The sequence below is a fragment of the Acanthochromis polyacanthus genome, chromosome 22 (assembly GCF_021347895.1).
Source record: "Acanthochromis polyacanthus isolate Apoly-LR-REF ecotype Palm Island chromosome 22, KAUST_Apoly_ChrSc, whole genome shotgun sequence".
NCBI classification, from domain to species: Eukaryota; Metazoa; Chordata; class Actinopteri; family Pomacentridae; genus Acanthochromis; species Acanthochromis polyacanthus.
In genome coordinates, this window is record NC_067134.1 from 8,055,481 (window position 1) to 8,075,944 (window position 20,464).

Sequence of the window (20,464 nt, forward strand, 5' to 3'; positions counted from 1 at the left end):
CCAAGACTTTAGTTGCATAGCTAGATCTCTTTAGTGCCTTTCTATGGCTCTTTTCTAAGGCTTTAGCTGTGTAGTTCACTACTTTATATGACTTTAGCTGTTTAATTAGCTTCTTTCTATGACATTAATTGTGTAGCTAGCTGTGTTTATGACCTTAGTTGTGTAGCTAGCTTGTTTTTATACCTTTAGCCCAACCTCTTTGATCCTTCCCTATCCTTCATAACCTCCTCCAGTCTCCCCCAGCCTCCCATTCTTCCCCATGTCTCCCTCGTCCTCCCCTAGCTTCCCTCTTCTCTCCCAGTCTCCTTCAGTTTCCCCCATCATCCTCCAGCTTCCCCATGCCTCCCTCTTCCTCCCCCATCCTCCTCATCTTCCTCCAGCCTCCCCCATCCTCCCCCGTCCTCCCCCATCCTCATTACAGCTCATTTCTTGCTGCCTGAACGGAGCCTCGGCTCTGATTGCATTAATATTCATGACAGTAATTAGTACACGGAGTACGGCTCACTGAATATTCATGCTATTAGCTCGGGCCTCCTGGATCCCAGTGTGTGGTTGTGTGTCTGTGTGTAGTTGTGCAGTTGTGCGTCTGATTTCAGCCTCTCTGCACCTTTTGTTTTACGACCTCCTCCTCCAGGTGATCAGCAGCGTTTTGTGCGTTTCAAGGCTGAACTCGTGTCTTTTATTGTCGCGGCGCCTCTTTCAATCAACCTTTATTGATTCAGGAAACACGCCGGCGTTTACGATCACAGAACAGCAGCAGCGATTAGTGGCACAATTAGGAAATGAACGCGACGGGATAATGGGGCGATTGTGTTGATCCGTTTAGGTCTGTTTACTTCAGATTTAAATACGTTTGTTCATGGAGGATGTCGCAAAAGAGTCGCTGAGTTCACGTTTTATTAGACTCAGTTAAACTCCAATATTTATTTTAATATTAATTGAATTTTGAATACATTTACAACCTTATTTGTCTGATCTAACTCCACAAGTTAGTCCAGAACCAGATAAAAAGCAGTCAACATCTACCTCTAAAACCAAGTCCACACCAGTCTACCACCAATGGAAAGCCACATCTAAAACCAACTTAAAAACAGTCCAAAATCTGTTTAAAACTAAGTTCAGAACCAAGTCTAAAACACATCCAAATCCAGCCAAAGCTAAGTCTTACTCTAATTTTAGCAACTGTCCAAAATAAACTGCAAAATCAAGTTCAAAACCAGCCTACAATACTCCAAAAACAGTCTTAAACCAGTCTCAAATTTGTCCAAGTCCTGTGTGGTTCCAGATCAAAACCAATTCTAGAAAGGAGTGGTCTAACACCAATGGAAAACAGACTCTAAAACCTGTCCAAAACTAAGTCTAAAACCAGCCTGAAACATCCAAAAATAGTTTAAAACCAGTCCAAAACCAAGTCGGAACTAGTCAAACACTTGCAAAACCAAGTCCAAAACCAGTTTTAAAACCAAGTCCAAAATCAGTCCAAGTCCTGTCTAACACCAAATCTTACAACTAATGTAGAATCAATCAAAAACCAAGTCCAAAGCAGTACATTACCAATGCAAAACAAACAAAACTAAATCCTAAACCAGGCCTAAGAGCAGTCCCAAACCAAAACTAAAATGATTCCAAAACAGTCTAAAATCCATCCAAAATTAAGTCTAAAACCAAATACAACATTATTATAAAACCAAGTCTCTAAACCACTTTGATGTGTCTAAAAATAAAGTCTGAAACCAAGTTAAAAACCAGTGTAAAATCAGTCCAAAGCCAAGTCTAAAAATCCCATTAGAGCCACCATGAAGCTGTTTTAAAAGCAGTCCAAGATCAGTCTCTAACCAGAACAAAACCAGGTCCAGAAACCAGTGATGTGGTGATGAACGGTTCCTGGTAATACTCGTAGTTAGTCTTTAAACATGACCTGAACCTGGACAAACTGCTGAGAGTGAAAGAACTGAAGCAGAGATTAGATAATTTAACGTCTAAACAAGTCATTTAGGCTAAATAGATTCAGCTCAGTTCAGTTTTAATTACATAAAACCACAGTTTTAGAAATCCAAATGTACATGAAAGTGAAAGGTGTTGTGTTTTCCATGATTCGAAATAGAAACTGAAATAAATGTCAAATTATTTAAGCTTCTTTTGTGTTTCTGAGGAACCTGAAATTCTTCTTTTTAAGACCACTGATGTAGAAGAAAAACTGTCGGATGTGGTAAAAAAATCCAAGAAGTGTTTGGTTGAAGCTTCAACTAAAAGCACAAATCTCGTTTTTTAGGTCAGATGCTGCTGCTGAGATGTAAAAACACAATGTTTTGAGCATTAAAATGCCAATGAGACCGAGTTTCTAAGGGTTCCAGGAGATTCTGGACTCACCTGGGTTCTGTCCGAGCTGCAGGCTGCTCATGTCCTTGGTCAGGCCGTTGGTTTTGGGACTTGGCACAGCAGCGCAAGTGGAAATGGCTCGAGGAGGCCGTTTACCGGGAACCTTCACCGTGGTCCTCAGCAGGTCAATCTCCTTCCCGTGGACGTTCTGCATGTAGTCCTGAAGGAGAAGAGGCAGATTGTTAAAGTGTTCTCCATCCGGTCTGGAGGTTAATAAAGTCTGAGAACATTGGGCTCTGTGACGCATCGGAGACACAAAGAAGCTCAAAGTCCTGATTCATGAAGATGTTTCTCTGAAACATCACGTTTAACTGTGTTTAGAGTGGAAAGACTACGATCTGAAACCAACCAGAGACCAGTTTAAAACCAGTTCCAAACCAATCTAAAATCATTCTAAAGCCAGTCCAAAGTCCAAGTCCAATCAAATCAAGAACCAGATCTAGAACGAGTCCAAAACTATATCCAAAATTAGACCAAAGTGCAATTAAACCAGTCTAAAACTGGTTGAAAACCAGTCTACAAAACTGTTTAAAAACCAGTCCAAAACCAAATCTAGAAGAAGCCAAAAACTACATCCAAAATTAGACCAAAAACCAATGAAAACAAATCTAATACCAATTTCAAACAAGTCTAAATCAATTCTAGAACCAACCAAAAACTACAACCAAAACCAGTTCAAAAAATAAAATTAAAAACCATTTTAAAACCAGTCAAAAATCCTGTCTCGGATGAATCAAAAACCAATCTGAAACCTGCCTTAAAGAATGTCCAAAACCAGTTTAAAACCAAGTCTCAAACCAATCTGAAGCTACATCAAAAACCTAAAAGTAGTCAAAACCCCCGCTTAGTCCAAGAAGTCCAATAATCAAGTCGAGACCCAGTCCAATAATCAGGTTTAGAACCAGTCCAATAATCAAGTCTAGAACCAGTCCAATAATCAAGTCTAGAACCAGTCTAATAATCAGGTTTAGAACCAGTCCAATAATCAAATCTAGACCAGTTCGACAATCAAGACTAGAACCATTCCAATAATCAAGTTTATAACCAGTCCAATAACCAAGGTTAGGATTAGTGAACTAGTCCAGGAACTGTGGATGTCCTGACCTCTCGATGCTCTTCTAGTTTCAGCCTCTAAAGGTTTTATTGAGGTAAAGCTGCTGATGAAAACTGTTAATAAACAGAAATCACATGAGTCTGTTTCGGAGACTTGAATTCATCTGTGGAGCTCTAAAATCCTGATTCCTGCAGATTTCCATCTTTAAACCAAGCATTCAGACATTTCACAGCTTCTTTAGAATGGAAATAAAATAAAAGAGGTTTTTCCAGAGCTGTGACACCATTTGGAGGCTTGAATGTTTGACTTTTACTGGGAGTGCTGGTAATGATGTTGGAGCAGCAGTGAGGGTCTCCTCCACATCAGGGGGATTACTGGGATAATAACGCTCCCAAAGCTCCACGTTCTACAATGGAAACAAAGCTGCGCTAATCCCTTAAAGCGGCGCTCAAGTGGCCAAACACTCCGGCTCTGATTGGCTCCGCCCGCTCGCCGACACACCCGGAACATGAGCAATGGCGCCGTCGGATGCCTCCGACGACGAGGCGCCCGGCGGTCCGGACGGCGAGGATCAGACGGCGGAATGAAAAGCCGAGGAGAGGTGTTAATGACCGACGAGAGGCGCTTGTTAAATCCACCCCCTCCGCAGGCCGCCGTGACCTCAGAGGAGCAGAGCATCATGGGAGGTCGGCCTCCTCTTCACATGAAGGAGACGAGCACAAACAAAGCTCTGGCGGCCCGCTGGGTCGGATTAAAACCATTAAAACTTCCAGCATCCATTAGATGGCCAGTTCTACGAGGCAGACGGCTGTTTATCGGAACAATATCAACGAGAAGAAACACAAATGTTCGATTCCTAAGACTTGTTGCAGCGCAGAGGTAAAGTTTAGAAACACCAGAACGTCGTAACTTCATCCAGCAGCAGAACGACGAACCCAAACATCGAATCAGTCATAAAGAAACATCTGGATCTATAAGAAGCTCCAAGACCAGGTAGAAACAGTGAAAAACCAGTCTAAAAGTAAGAACAAAACCTAAACCAAGTCCAAAAGAAAGCCATAAACCAGGCTAAAATCAGCCCCTAACAACTCCAAAAAGAAAGTCTAAAAACCGTTCTAAAACCAGTTAAAAACCAAGTCTAAAACTGTCCCAACGCAAGTCTAAAACCAGCACCAAACACCTCCAAAAACTATTTAAAAACTGTTCTAAAACCAGTTTACCATAATTAAAAAACACATAAAAATGAAGTCTAAAATAGTATAAACCAAATCTAAAATTACTTCAGAAACCTAGTCTGAAACCACTTCAAATTAATAAAAAACATGTCAAGAACCGAGTCTAAAATCAGTCTGAAACCAGCCCCAAGCGACTCCAGAAACTTGGTATAAACCTACTTTCAGAACTAGTCACACAACAATTCAAAATCGGTTCAAATCCAGTCCAAACCCAAGTCCAGGACCAGCATAAAACTAGTCCTAAACCAGTTTTAAACAAAACCAACATCTGTCTGAACCCAAAACCAAGTCTAAAACTAGTCCAAGGCCAAGTCTAAGACTGGCCAGACAGATCCTGCAACCAAGCCTCAAACCATTTAAAACCAGATCAAAATCCAATGAATAAAGTCTTAAACCTGCTGAAACCAGTTTACAGCCAGGTCTACAACCAGACCAGATACATCTAAAACCAGACCATAACCAAGTCTAAAATTAGTCCAAATCCAGTCAAAACCCACTCTGTTAGAACACAAGTTGTTAGAACACACCCTCTGTTAGAGGGTTAGAACACCGTTAGAACATCATTAGAACCACATTAGAACACTGTTAGAACAGGCTAGAACACTCACACTCTGTTAGAACATCATTAGAACCACATTAGAACACTGTTAGAACAGGCTAGAACACTCACACTCTGTTAGAACATCATTAGAACCACATTAGAACACCAGTAGAACAGACTAGAACACTCACACTCTGTTAGAAAATCATTAGAACACCAGTAGAACAGACTAGAACACTCACACTCTGTTAGAACATCATTAGAACCACATTAGAATACCACCAGAACAGACTAGAACGATCTGAGCCTCCCTCTGGCAGCTCGGCTGACAAAAGGCCAATTCAAAGCCAAGTGCTCTCGACGGCGTCTTAACAAGCCACTGGAGAGTCCTCGAGCCAGAGGCCTGCTGGGTAAACCCTCCACACACACATTACAACACACACATTACCACACACACACACATTATAACACACATACGCAGAGTAACACACACACTCCCTCCGACAGATTGACCGAGGTAATTGAGTCTCCATTTGCATCGCGGAGCTTTCATCATCGGCCGAGAGTCACGGCGGCGTCCAGGACGGATGTTTGTATCGACAGCAGGTGGTGATCAGTGTGTGTCGGTGTGTGTGTTATGATGTGTGTGTGTCGGTGTGTGTGCTACAATGTGTGTGTTCTGGGTATAAATGGACGGTTAAACGGCAGCAGCGGTGACAAATGTAACGTGAACAGAGAGCCGGATACTGCTGACAGCCAGAGAAACATGAATCTATAAAGAGCTCGTCCAAAACACGATCGATGGATGGAGACACGGCAGCAGACAAAGGAGGAGAAGTAGTACATGAAGAAGAAGAAGAAGGAGAAGAACATGAAGAAGGAGAAGAGGAAGTGGAGGCCATCGATGGACGAGACGACGGGGCTGCTTCTAGTTCTGATGGAATCCAACTAAGGGTTGGGAAAACAGAACCAAACCAGTCAGGCACCAAATACAGCCTAAGTCCAGAACCTGTCCAAACCAAGTCCAGCTGAGGTGCACAAAAACCAAACCAAACCAGTCCAAATCCTACCTAAACCAAGTCCAACCAAGGTCCAGAAAAACTGTAAAAACCAAGTCCAGAACCAGTCCAGGATCTAACATGAGTCCAACTAAGATTTCAAAAAACGGTGAAAAAAGTCTAGAACCAGCCCAGAACCAGTCTAAGACCAGTCCAAAACCAGTCTAAACCCAGTCCAGGACAAATTTAGCATGAATCCAAATAAGGTTCCCAAAAACGGCCCAAAAAAAAGCCTAAAACCAGTCTAGAACCAGCCTAAAGCAAGTCAAAAATCAAGCCCAACACCAAGACTAAAACCAACTTTAAACCACAAAAACAGAACAAACCCAGTCCAAAATCAATACAAAACCAAGCCCCAATCAGTCCAAGACAAATCTAAAATAAGTACAAGTATGGTTCCAAAAAAACTATCCAAAACAAGACCAGAACCAGGCTAAATCAAGTCCAGCTAAGGTTCACAAAACCAGTCCAGAACCAGGCTAAAGTAAGTTGAAAACAAGCCCAACACCAAGACCCCAAACCAAACTAAAACGCATCCGACTAAGGTTCATAAAAACAGAACAAAATCAGTCTAAAACCAGCCGACAACATAGTACAACAGAATCCTTAAAATAGGACAAAACCCAGTCTCAAACCAGTCTGAAGCAAGTTCCAAACCAGGTCCAAATCCAGGCTAAAACCAAACTAAAAACCAGCCCACAACATAGTACAAAGCAATCTTGAAACCAGGACAAAACCAGGACGACACCAGGACAACTTTGAAGTACAAAACCAGTCCGAAGCAAGTTCGAAACCAGTCCTAAACCAGTCCAAAATCAGGTATTAAACTAGCTTGAATTCAGTTTCAAGCTGGTACAAAACCGGTGTTAAAAACAGTTCAACACCAAGTACCAGTTCAAAACCAGTCCACCGCTAGTCCAACACCAAATGTAAAACCAGTCCAAAGCCTCTCTTCAACCAGTCCAAAACCAGTCTAGAACCAGTCTACAACTAGTCCAAAACCAAATCTAAAACCAGTCTAAAACCAATCCAACACCAATGTGCATCTAGTCCAACATCAAATCTACAACCAACCCAGAACCAGACTAGAACAAGTCAAAAACCAGTCCAGAACTGCTGAATGTTTGAAGAATCTCTAACATCTGAACGTTTCCTGTTTGATGCTCAGAGGATCTTTAACTTTATTTCTCAGGTTGAAACCAACGACTACAACTTCCGATCTGTTCAGTCCGTTCAGCTCTAAAATCTGCTGCTGTCACCCAGCAGATAAAAACAATCTGATCTTCTCTCTTTTCTGGCCAATTAGGAGGCATCTATTGCCATCCACTTAATTAGCGACATTAATGTGATTTCTTTGCACATAGTCGGGCAATTAGTGGCGCTGATTGGGTTTCATTCGATTAGCCTCCGCAAACACGCTAATTGACGGCCGGGCTGCAGATGCGAGGCTGAGGATGGAAACCTGGCGTTGTGATGCTGCAGGGGGTTTGTGTTGACGCGTTAACTGACGAGTTTTAACACTAATTTACTGCATCAGCTGCTGCTGGGAAACATCTCAGCTGCAGGCGGAATCAAACCCTCAACCCTCCATTATTCATCCTTTAACGCTGCTCACACTCACACTACTGCAGATGATCTGACACTGGAACCCACTGGAACTCAACTCAAACATGAAACAAACCTATTAAAAACAAAGATGAAGTGTTCTGCTACCCTCCATCCACCCAGACCTCCTCTCACTGACTCTTTATCACCGTTATCAATGACAAAAACATCCTGAATAACTAAAAATTCAACGAAAATTGTTGCGACTCCAAACCTGTCCTCAAAGACTGAAACTCCACACATCAATAATTAAAAAAATACATCATAAAGGACTCAAAATGGATGATAAATGACAGAAATCTCTCCAAAATTCCTTATAAATGACACAGTATTCACCATAAATGACTGATAAATGTAGCAAATGATTCAAAATGCTCATAATGGAACCTAAAATTGTCATACATGACTAGAAATCGATTATAAATCACAAAAATGTACCATGAGTGACAAAAACCTGTCCAAGAGGAGTCTAAATTAAGACTAAATCACTAAAAATGGTCATAAATAACCAAAAGTCCAACATGAATGACTCAAAATGTATGATATATTACAAAGAAATTCATCATAAATAACTTTAGTCCTCATTTAAACTTCATCACCAATGATTCAAAAATACTCGTAAATAAATCAAAAATCATCCTACACGACTAAAAATTGATCAGAAATGACAAAAATCTGTCAGAATTCATCACCAGTGACCAAAAATGTGTGCTTACTGTTCAGAATGACTCAAATTTTAGGATAAATTACGAGAAATTTGTCATTAATGATTCCAAATGTGTCATAACTGACTTAAGATCTATGATAAATGACAAAACTCTGTCAAATATGACTGAACATTTGTCATAAATGACTCAAAATCAAGAACAAATAATTCAGAATTTATAACAAATGACTGAAAATGTACGATAACTGACAAAAAACGTCACAGATGATTCAAAATTAATAATAAATGAACATAAATGAGTCAAACTTTGTCCTAAATGAGACAAACTGATGAATTAATGAGAAAAACCTGTTAATACAGAACATACATGACGGAAAATGTATCATAAATGACTCAAATGTCATCCTAAATAACAAAAATAAAGGACAAAAATGTGTCCAAACAGACAAAAAAAATTGTGACTCAAAATTTACGATAACAGAAATCTGTCGCAATGTATCCAAAATAATGACTCAAAATTAATAATAAATAAGAATTTATAAAAAAATGACTAAAAATGAAAGATATAATTGACAAAACTATCCTAGATGAGTCAAAATTAATAATAAATGAATCATAATATGTCATAAATCCCTCAAAATGTCGGACAAATGACTCAAAATCAATCATTATTACTCAGAATATACTATAATAATTCACAAATATTTGTCAAATATGAGTCAGTTAATAAGAAATGACTAAAAATTATCATACGAGTCAAAATTTTTGATAAATCACTAAAAATTTACAATAATTGACAAAAATTTGTCCAAAAGAAGTCAAAATTGATCATAAATAACTCAAAATTCATCATTAATGACTAAATATGTAGGATAATTGACAAAAATCTGTCCAGAATGACTCTAAATCAATGATAAATTACTCAAAACTGCCATAAATAACTCTGATTTTATGATAAATGACAAAAATGAGTTTAAAATGAACATAAATGAGTCAAACTTTATCCTAAATGACACAAACGATCATGAAGCAAAGAGAAAAACCTGTTAATACACAACATGAATACGTCTGTGTGTGGGTGTGGGTGTAATAAAGCGGCGGTGGGGCAGTGTGTCGGGGCAATTAGCAGAAAACATTAGTGCCCAAATTTACATCATCAGAGACGACGTGAGCAAACACACGACGAGCGCTAATTAGTACACAAACCATCAACACAGTGTGTGTGTGCGTGTTGTGCGTGTGTGTTGTGCGTCCTACGTGTAGGCTGGGATGGTAGGTCAACAGTCCGTTGTCGCACAGCGTCACGTACTTCTTCTTCCACTCCTTGTTGAGGGACTTCCCACTCCTCTTCAGCAGCATCCCCTGAACACACACAAACAGGAAGTTCATTTATTGTCACTAATTATTTATTAGTAGTACTTATTATTATGAAGGAACTTGGCCACAGTTGCTCAGTTTGTCCAAAATGATGCAGAAACACAACTTTAACGACGCAAAATACAGCCGTTGAACCAAAGTTTCCGTCTGTCTCTTAAGACTTCTGGAACTCAGAACTTCCTGTTGAGGAATCATTCAATCACAGGACAGACAATCAGGAATTTTGGTTCTTCATAGATTTATTAAAGGTCTTCTGGAAATATGGATCATGGTTTAAATCTTGTGGTTGATCTTTGACTCCTCTGGACTCTCTACCTATTACCAAGCATGGAGGTGGCAGTATCATTATACTATCAATTTAACTGACTCCAGTCTGACTCAGAAAGACAACAAATCTAGTTGAACGGCACCAGAATTGGTGCCGTTCAACTAGATTTGTTGTCTCTCTGATGTAGGACTGGTTTCAGACTGTATGTTGGACTGGTTCTGGACTTTCTTGGGACTAGTTTATGTTTAGTTCCAGTCTTGGTTCTCCTGGTTTTGGATGTAATTTAAAGTTGGCTTCGGATTTATTTTACTCTGGATCTGGTCCTGGTCCAGTCCCAAGAAAGTCCTGAACCAGTCCAACATACAGTCTGAAACCAGTCCAGAAGCATTTCTAGAAAGTCCCAGAGCATGATACTGCTGCCACCATGCCTGATGGTAGGTTTGGTGTTCTTGTGCTTGAAAAAAGTCTTCAAAAAGACCCACCTAAGAATCTAAAAACAGTCAAAAAAAGGAACAAAATCAGTCCAAACTAGTCAAAAAGGGAACAATACCAGTCTAAAACCATTCCAAAACCATCTAAATTCATCATCAAAGACTCAACATTTTCTCTGGATAACAAGAACTTGCTGAGAATGACATTAAATTAGTTTTAAATGAGACAACGTTGGTCCTAAATGACTCAAAATTTGTCTTAAAAAATAGAAAATTGTCCAGAATTGCACAGAAATCTGCTGTAAATTACAAGAACTTCCCCAGAATAACTAAAAATGGAACCCAGATTGTCCTGAAAGAGTCAAAATACAACAGAATGACTCAATAACGGTGATATTTACTGAGAATTTGTCCTAAATTGACACAAGTGACTCAAACTGAGTGCTGAGTGACTGAAACCTTTCAGATTTTAACGACTACAAACACGTGATAAATGGTATTTATGACATCAGCGGTCAGCAGATGAACGGTGAGTAAAGCCGCCGTCTGATTGGCTGCTCGGTAACGAGGAATCTTCTTCCTGTTAACGCTCCGTCAGCCGGATTCATTAGAGAAGGTCACGGCGAAGGCGAGCGGATAAAACCGTCCGCTGATTAGCAATTACAGCGGCGCTGCCACGCGTGTCACTTCCTGGACCGGGGCGCCATTAACGGCGTGTTAATGGAGTCCGGCCGGTCGGTGGCGGCACTCGGTCGGCGCTGACCCTCGCCGCCGCCGCCGGCTCGCTGGAGGTAATTGGTGGCGACATAACGAGACGACGGAGCCTCAGAGTGACACAGGAGGAAGTGAAACGTCTGAAATAATGGATTCCTCCCAGAGTTCTGCTCTAATTTAATAACCGTCGAGTTGTTCGTGTGGAACAGGACAGAACTAAAGACCGTACGAAACATGAAATACGTCTTAAACCACTTAAATCTGACCGAGTTAACAAGAAAATCACACAAAATGACTCGTTTGTCTAAAAAAAACATCCTAAATAACAAATTATTTTCCAAAATTATACGGTTTTTCTAAAAAAACAATTAAAATGTCCCAATAAATGACAAAACTACATAAAATGACTCAATATAAGAGACACAAACCTTTACATAAGACTGAACATTTATCTAAAATGAAATTTGACAAAAAATGGGATCTCAAAGGGATTTATTTCTTCTGCAAATGACTCAAAATCTGTCATGAATGACCTGAAATATGTCTTAATTAATTTAAAAAAAAATGCATATAATGGCTCAATATTTGTCCACAATTACAAAGATTCTCCTAACTGATACAAAAATGTCCCAAAGTTTGTCTGAAATCACAAAATGTGTCCAAAACGACACAAACTTTTATCCAAAATTGCAAAAAAAAACCCTAAATGATTCAAAACTATCTCAAAAAATGGTCCTAAATGACAATAACTTGACTGAAATGACCATTACTTTCTCAGAGTGACTCAAAATTTGTCATTAAAATGTCCTAAAAGTCAAGAACTGGTCCAAAATGACAAATAGTTTGTCCCAACGGATTTAAAGCTTGTCCTAAATGACTCAAACTGTCTGAAATAACAAAAAAAAAAATCAATAATTAGACCAAAATGACACTGCTTTTGCAGAACGACTCAAAATTGTCCAACAATAACAATCATTTCCATTTTTTCTCCAAAATGACTCAAAACTAGTCATAAAAAAACATCTTAGAAGACAAGATAAGGTCTAAAATGACAATTTGTCCTAAAGGATTTAAATTTTGAAAAATAGTCTGAAATCACTCATGGAGGATCTAAACAGACTTTTAAAATGTGTCCAAAATGTCTCAAAATTTATCCAAAATGGCAAAAACATCTAAAAGTTTTGAAACATTTTGAATATGACTGAAAGTTTGACCAAATTTCTCTAAAGGTTTCAAACTTGTGTTGTCAAAATGACACTTTTTCCCTCTGAAACAACTTTTTTTTTTTTTTAAATTTCCCCCCCAAAATCCAAAAGACTTGAAACTCATCTAAAGTGACATCAAACGTGTCCTAAATGTCCCCAAATTGTTCTGAAACAAGTCAGAAGCTTCCACTGAACCGCCGTCTTTAACAAACTGACTTGTCCTGCTGTTCTGCCAGACAGTGAACGCACCACGCCGCGGTGCATTCACTGCATCCTGCAGCATCTCAGACTCCACTTGACCAGTTTTCTGATGCTGGAAGTGAAATCTGCCGGCAGCCGTCCGACCAGCGGACCATCCATTAGCCCCTCTTACCGACCGTTAGCGGGCGGAGATGGACAATCGGTGTTTACCTTCCAACTGGCATCAATTAGGACGCCTCGACTCTGCTGGGATCTGATCGGCTCTAATCAATCAAACTGATTAATCCGCAGCCGACAAAACAAACATCATCAGACGGAAACATCCAAAGCTGTGATCTGATAAATCTGAACCAACAGAACCTGAAAAAAACGTCCAGAAGAATTTGGAAAATCAACCTGAGATCCACAGAATCACTGTATTCCAAACGTCTCGCTAAAAAATTCACCAGAAATAAATTGTTTGCTTTAACCACATTCTGAAAAAAATCTAACAATCCCGAGGTGCTCGGCAAAAACATAAAACCAGGAATGACTCAGCTGTGAGGAAGAAAAATGGGAAGAAAAAAAAAATCTGTTTTGTGGTGAACTGCAGGCAATGTTTCCAGAGTACAACAAACAAAGTCAAGTTCAAAATGACAAACACTGGAACAAATATAAAACTATTTGTCCAGAACAACATAAATCTACAACCTAAAATGGTGGAAAATGACTCAAAACTTGTCAAAACTATAGTCTAAAATGGTTTAAAAGTTGTCCAGAAAAACTGAAAATTGGTCCCTAATGACTCCATACTAGTCAAAAATGACAAAAATCTGAAAAAGTGAAACAAAATAAATTTGAAAAAGCAAATAATGCAAATCTACAGCATGTGGAGCCTCTGTTTTCTCCAGCGTTGGTAGTTTCAGGTCAGAGCAGATGTGTGGTGTTTCACCGTGATGAATGGATCTCCAACAACCTGCTCCTCTGTTCACTGTTTGAGCCACGCTGCATTTATTTCATCCATCCAGTAGCTTTGGTTTTCCTCTCAGTCTAAATTTCTACAAAAGTTTTCAAAATGTGCCCAAAATAACAAAGAAAAAGACTTTAAACTTATTCAAACGAACAATAAACTGTCCAAACTGACTAAAACATCTCCAGAATTACAGTTTTTTGGTCAGGAGTTGAAATTTTTTATTTTTGTTTTACACAATCTGGTTGGAGAAAATTGAATATTCTTTTTCGATTTGGTGGAAAAATCACTATTTTAATTCAGATGTGGTTGCTTTTTCAGACAGAATCACACATTATAGATACTAGTTGGTTGTTGGAAAGTTGAAAATCTGATGATTCTTTCTGTTTTTACGGCTTCTTTTGGGCTGATAAATGGTTGATCCGGTCAGCTTTTCATTGATTTTCTGAAGGTTTTATTCACTTAAAGGAAGGAAAACAACAACATTTATCGTCAAACAGCGGTGAATAAATCTTTGCCGAGCAGAACGAGGACGAGGAGGACTAAACTAAATATTTCCTGCTCTCCTGTATTAATCTGCACATCCATCCTCAGGACGACAAGCGTCACTTTGGCGAGATGAAGCTAATTGAACGCTAGAATCCTCCTGACGGCTAATATCCTCCATTATTCACCTCCCCGGGCGTCATGACAACACACCGGCGGCGGCCATGACAGCTCACAAGGTCTCCATGTGGAAAATAGATGTGGGAGGATAAATACATCCTGGGATAGTTCCCCCTCCAGGACCCTCGGCCCGGTGAAGTATCGCCAGGAAGAGCTGAGGAAAAGGTCGACGGCTGGAGGGAAGGAAGACGATGGAGTCATCATTTAGATGTCCGGAGGCATCGGGGAGGTTCAAAACAAAGAAGAATGAAGGAGTAAGAACAGATGTCGACATAGAGCACTGAACTCAACAGGAAACCCTCTGTTGTTGAAAACAAGTCGCTGGTTCAAGGAAATGAAAGAGACGAAGACATTTAAGCATCTAAAGACATTCAATAGCATCAGCTTAAGGATTCAAAACCAGGATGTTTCCGAGTTTATACAACCAGGATGGAGAAAGAAAGAAACTATTCAAGACTTTAGAATCTCTAGAGATCCCAAAAAACATTAAACTCATCAGGAAACTCTTTAATACTTTGAGTTTTCGTACCTCAGTGAATATGAAAACGTTCATTAAGCATCTAAAAACATCCAACAGCATCAGTTCAAGGGTTCAAAACCAAAACTATGAAGAGACCGTGATGTTTTCTGTTTTGGTCCAACCAGAACTAAGCTAAAAACAAACTTTTCAAGACTTTAGAGCCTCTAGAAATTCTGAAAAAACACTGAACTCATCAGGAAACCCTCTGTTCTTGAAAACAGGTCTTTGGTTCAAGGAAGTCCAAGAGATGATAACCTTCATTTGGTGTCTAAAAATGTCCATCAGCATCAGTTTAAAGGTTCAAAACCAAGAATCATGAAGAAACTACGATGTCTCTGAGTTTGTAGGACCAGGATGGATGAAGAAACTATTCAAGACTTTAAAGTCTCTAGAGATCCCTAAAAACACTAAGGTACCTTGAAGACATTCAGTTCTTTAATATTTTGTCCAACATGAAGTATTGTGGGGTTGTGGTGCAAGAAAATGTCTCTTGTTTGAGGAAATCCAAGAGATGAATACATTCGTTAAGTGTCTAAAACCAGCATCGATTTAAGGGTTCAAATCCAAGACCCTTGAAAATATTGTGATGTTTCTGGTTTGATCCGACCAGAACTAAGTTAAAAAGAAAAAAATCTAAGATTTTAGAGTCTCCAAAGATCCCTAAAAACACTAAACTAAACAAGAGACTCTCTGTTCTTGAAAACAGGTTGCTGGTTCAAGGAAATCCAAAAACTGAAGATATTTGTTAAGCATCTAAAAAAGTCTGAAGACATTACTGAGGTTTGTGTGTTCTAAACCAAGAAGTGTGTTAAGTTTGAAAGGATACAACCAAGATGGAGTAAGAAAAGACGTCAACATAGGTCCTAAAAACACCAAACTCAACAGGGAACTGTTCTTGAAAACAGGTCGCTAATTCAAGGAAATCCAAGAGTTGAAGACATTTGTTAAGCACCTAAAAACATCCAACAGCATCGATTCAAGGAAGAGTTCAAAACCAAGAACCATGAAGAGATCGTGATGTTTCTGGTTTGGTCCGACCACGATGAATGACAAGAAAAGAAAGTCTAAATCAAAGCAACAGTAGAAGAATTTGAGGCCATTCTGGATAATTTTTGGAATAAATTTGAATGTTTAGACTTTTTGAGGTAATATTCAAAGTGTTCTAAATAGCGGAAAATGTTGAGTCTTGCTTGACACGTTTTTCAGTTTAGACAGTTTTTGTCAATTCTGATCATTTAAGAGTCATTTTGAACTGAAACATGTCAAATAAAGGTAGAAAGTCTGTTGAGCCGTACAGAAACAGGAATTTAGTTCAGCAATTTAGGTACTGCAGTTATTTTGAACAAATTTCAAGTAATTTCAGATAAACTTGGAGAAATTTTGAACCATTTTGGACATTTTGAATGAATTATAAATAATTCTGTAAAGTTTTTTACTGTTTTGGATAAATGTTGAGTCAGTTTAGAGATTTTTTTTGTCATTTCTGATCCTTTAGGAGTCATTTTGGACAGAAATAAATCAAATAAAAGGTAGAAATAATGGAAACACAACCTAAACTATGCTGTGGGATTATTATGGGATTATCTGCCGTCGTCCTTCTTCAGAAAAGGTCGTCGGCTTCCCTCCAGCCGACCGATGGAGTCATTCGTTAGCAGGAAGTTGGACCTGAGGCTTCCTGATGATTTCAGACGAACCTCTAATCGCTCCATCACCCCCATTCTGCTCTCACAATGGACTCTCCCGAGGCCTGACAGCACATTTCTGGACAAACCCTCCCAGAGACCACGTCTTTTGTTCTTCGTGTCAGCGAACGCCTCACCGCCGTATCGCCGCGACCATCTGATCCGGCCGGAGCGCCGACCGGGTCATCCATCATCCTGTAATCTCCACGGCGACAGCGAGGCCCAATAAAAGACCAGAGATCAGCCTGAACCCCCATCAGCAGGTCGAAGCACAAACACAACACTTTAACACCACAGATTACCTCCAGGACCGCTTTTATACCCAATATTAGGACTTCATTACATTTATTCTGTGGCCATAGGAGAACCAGACCAACTAATTACGATGCACCAGTGTCTGAAACAGTTCAAATTTGTCCTAAGAGACAAGAATGTGTCCAAAATTACATTTAAAATGTCTGTAATGAAGGAAAACTTGATGAAACTGATTTTTTTTGACCACGACTTCAAACTGACAATATTTTTCGAAAATTACTCAAAATTTGTCCTAAAGAACACAAAAACGGCTCAAAATTTCCCATAAGAGACAAAAATGTGTTTAAAAAAAACATGCAAAAATAATTATCAATAATTATGTAAAATTCCTCCAAACTGATTTTTTTTCTAAATGACTGAAACATTGTTTTACTAAAACGACTCATAACATCCGTTAAAGTCAAGAACATGTCTGACATGATCAAAAACGTCCTGAAATGGTGAAAAATTCTCCAAAATGACAGAAAATTGACTTCAAACTGACTAAAAATGTGTCCTAAATGATTAAAAGTTTCACCTGAAAGACAACAACTGGGCTAAACCTCAACTTTTATATTATTATATTTCATTTTTTCTGTGACAGTAGAAGGAGTTGACAAGGACCCAAACAGCTAATAATAAGTTAATTATGAGTCACCAAGCTGCAAAACAGCTTAAATTTGTCATAAGACATAAAAATGACTCCAAGTTTGCCCTAAAACACAACGTGTCCGAAATTACAAAAAAACGTCCATAATTTTTAAAAAATTGTCGAAAATGACAGAATATTGTGCTAAATTACTTCAAACTGACTCAAAGTTTGTCCTAAATGACACAAAAATGACTCAAAGTTTCCCATAAAAATCAAGAATGTGTCTAAAACACTTTTATCTTTCTTGCATTTTGTCTGTAACAGTTGACTGACTTGAAACTTGACCAGAGCCAAAACAACTAATTCCAACTCACCAGTTTCCAAAATAGCTTAAAATAATCCTTAAAGTCAAGAATGTGTCCAAAATGATATAAAAACATCCAGAATTATTTAAAAATGGTCAAAATTTACTTTTTTTTCTAAATGACAAACACAGTTAATAAAAGGACTCAAAGGTTTCCCTAAAAGACAAGAACTATTCCACTTTTATCTTATTTATTCATATTCTATTGACTCTGTGATGAATTAATTATTCACATTAACCCTCTGTTTGACATGTCTTCATAAAATCAGCAACATTTCACCATTTATCAGCCAGAAACTACAAAAAATGAACCAATAAAATGACAGATTATCAACTTTCCCACCATCCTTGAACTCCTCGTCCCTTAAAATCTCTTTAGTCGACGTTTTCTTTTTGAAAAACACTAAAAATACGAAAAAGAAGGGGAAGAAGGAGAATGAGATGATGAGGGGCTGATTTATCTGATGAGAGTTCTGGTTAATTAATTAGAAACTCAATTATCCAAACCTTACTTCAACAGTCTCAATTCATTAGCGGCTAAAAACCTCAGCGAGGATGAGGAGGAGGATGAGGAGGAGGATGAGGAGGAGGATGAGGCTGGTCGCCGCCTCGGGTCGCTCTTCAGCCGGCTTCATCATCATTGCCACGACGACACACACACACACACACACACACACGCACACACACACGCGCACACACACACACACACGCACACATGGTGCGACAACAAAGCCACCGCCGGGACGCTTCTTTCCCGCCAAACAAAACGGGGTCTCCGTGGAGACGGCGTAATGAGCACGCTCAGAAAAACCCTCTTTGATTGACGCCTGTGTTCGTTGTTTTAATTATTTCTCAAACCGGAGGAGAAAAAAAAGGCAGCGACATCCTCCGCCCCCGAAAAATCTCATTTCAGGGGTTAGCGTGCATGACAGAAATGTCATCTCGGCCAAAATGGCTCCGAGCGCCGACAACCTTTCCCAGGGAAATGATATTTTTCGATCCGGCGGAAGGCGGATCATGTCGCCCTCGTTAAAGCTTGATAGCAGGTCTTTAATATTCACCGTCTTAATTAGGGCCGCAGTTAATTTCATTAAATTCTTTGGCTGCTAAATGAAGCAGATTATGAGACATCTTTTATTGCGAAGCGTGAAATTACAGCCTGCCGCTGCCAATGGCGGCCGGCGCTAATGAATTACAGGGTAAATAAGAGCCGAATTAAGCATCCAATTTGACTCCTCACAAAGCGCCGCCGCCGACGGGGGACCGCGACACTTGTCAAAACCTCCAACCCCGCGAGAGGCAATTACAGCCCACACTAATCAGCTCCGAGTCCGAGTCCCAGTCGGGAGGACTCGTGGAGGTCAGCAGGAACATTAACCAGCCGCCGGGGTCCCAGCTGCAGACCAGAACCAGCAGGAAGACCACCAAAAGACAGGAAATGGACGGGAAAGGAAGCTCAGGACAGACAGATAACCCTCTAGAAACAAGCAGGATCAATACCAAGTCAAGTCAGTTTAGATCAATATTAAGTCAGTTTAGATCAATACTGAGTCAGTTTAGATCAATATTAAGTCAGTTTAGATCAATACTGAGTCAGTTTAGATCAATATTAAGTCAGTTTACATCAATACTGAGTCAGTTTAGATCAATATTAAGTCAGTTTAGATCAATACTGAGTCAGTTTAGATCAATATTAAGTCAGTTTAGATCAATACTGAGTCAGTTTAGATCAATATTAAGTCAGTTAGATCAATATTAAGTCAGTTTACATCAATACTGAGTCAGTTTAGATCAATATTAAGTCAGTTTACATCAAGTCAGTTTAGATCAATATTAAGTCAGTTTACATCAATACTGAGTCAGTTTAGATCAATATTAAGTCAGTTTACATCAATATTAAGTCGGTTTAGATCAATATTAAGTCAGTTTACATCAACAATAAGTCAGTTTAGATCAATATTAAGTCAGTTTAGGTCAATATTAAGTCAGTTTAGATCAATATTAAGTCAGTTTAGATCAATATTAAGTCGGTTTAGATCAATATTAAGTCAGTTTAGATCAATACCGAGTCAGTTTAGATCAATATTAAGTCAGTTTAGGTCATTATTAAGTCAGTTTACATCAACAATAAGTCAGTTTAGATCAATATTAAGTCAGTTTAGGTCATTATTAAGTCAGTTTACATCAACAATAAGTCAGTTTAGATCAATATTAAGTCAGTTTAGGTCATTATTAAGTCAGTTTACATCAACAATAAGTCAGTTTAGATCAATATTAAGTCAGTTTAGGTCAATATTAAGTCAGTTTAGGTCATTATTAAGTCAGTTTAGATCAATATTAAGTCAGTTTAGCCCTTTAAGCTTCAGTGTACCGCCGGCGGTACACCTACTAATTTGCATAGGAATTTCAAGAATGTCCGAAGGCTGCAAACGCGATTATACAAACACTATACGCCGATGGAAAGCTTAGATTCTCATGAATCCGCCGGTATAAACCACTTTCAGATGCGATTACCACAGCGGGTGAGAAAAACACATTTGTCCGACAAAAACAAATATTCATCCATCCGTTCTCTATACACGGCTTCAACGCACACAGCGCGACTCACATTTCCGGGTTCATTATTACACACAAAAAAAAAGATTCCACAAAAAACGGCCAT

At 39.1% G+C, this 20,464-nt stretch overlaps 1 protein-coding gene across 5 annotated transcripts in view; it reads right to left on the minus strand.

Moving 5' to 3' along the window:
* agap1 (ArfGAP with GTPase domain, ankyrin repeat and PH domain 1) overlaps nucleotides 1–20,464 on the minus strand; it is a 158,764-nt gene that overhangs the window by 48,179 nt on the left and 90,121 nt on the right. For all 5 annotated transcript variants that reach the window (XM_051941658.1, XM_051941657.1, XM_022214767.2 and 2 more), the window contains 2 exons: nucleotides 9,797–9,901; nucleotides 2,371–2,539 (listed from right to left, as the gene is read on the minus strand). In XM_051941658.1, the coding sequence (XP_051797618.1) occupies nucleotides 2,371–2,539; nucleotides 9,797–9,901 (274 nt within the window). The remainder of the gene's footprint in view (nucleotides 1–2,370; nucleotides 2,540–9,796; nucleotides 9,902–20,464) is intronic.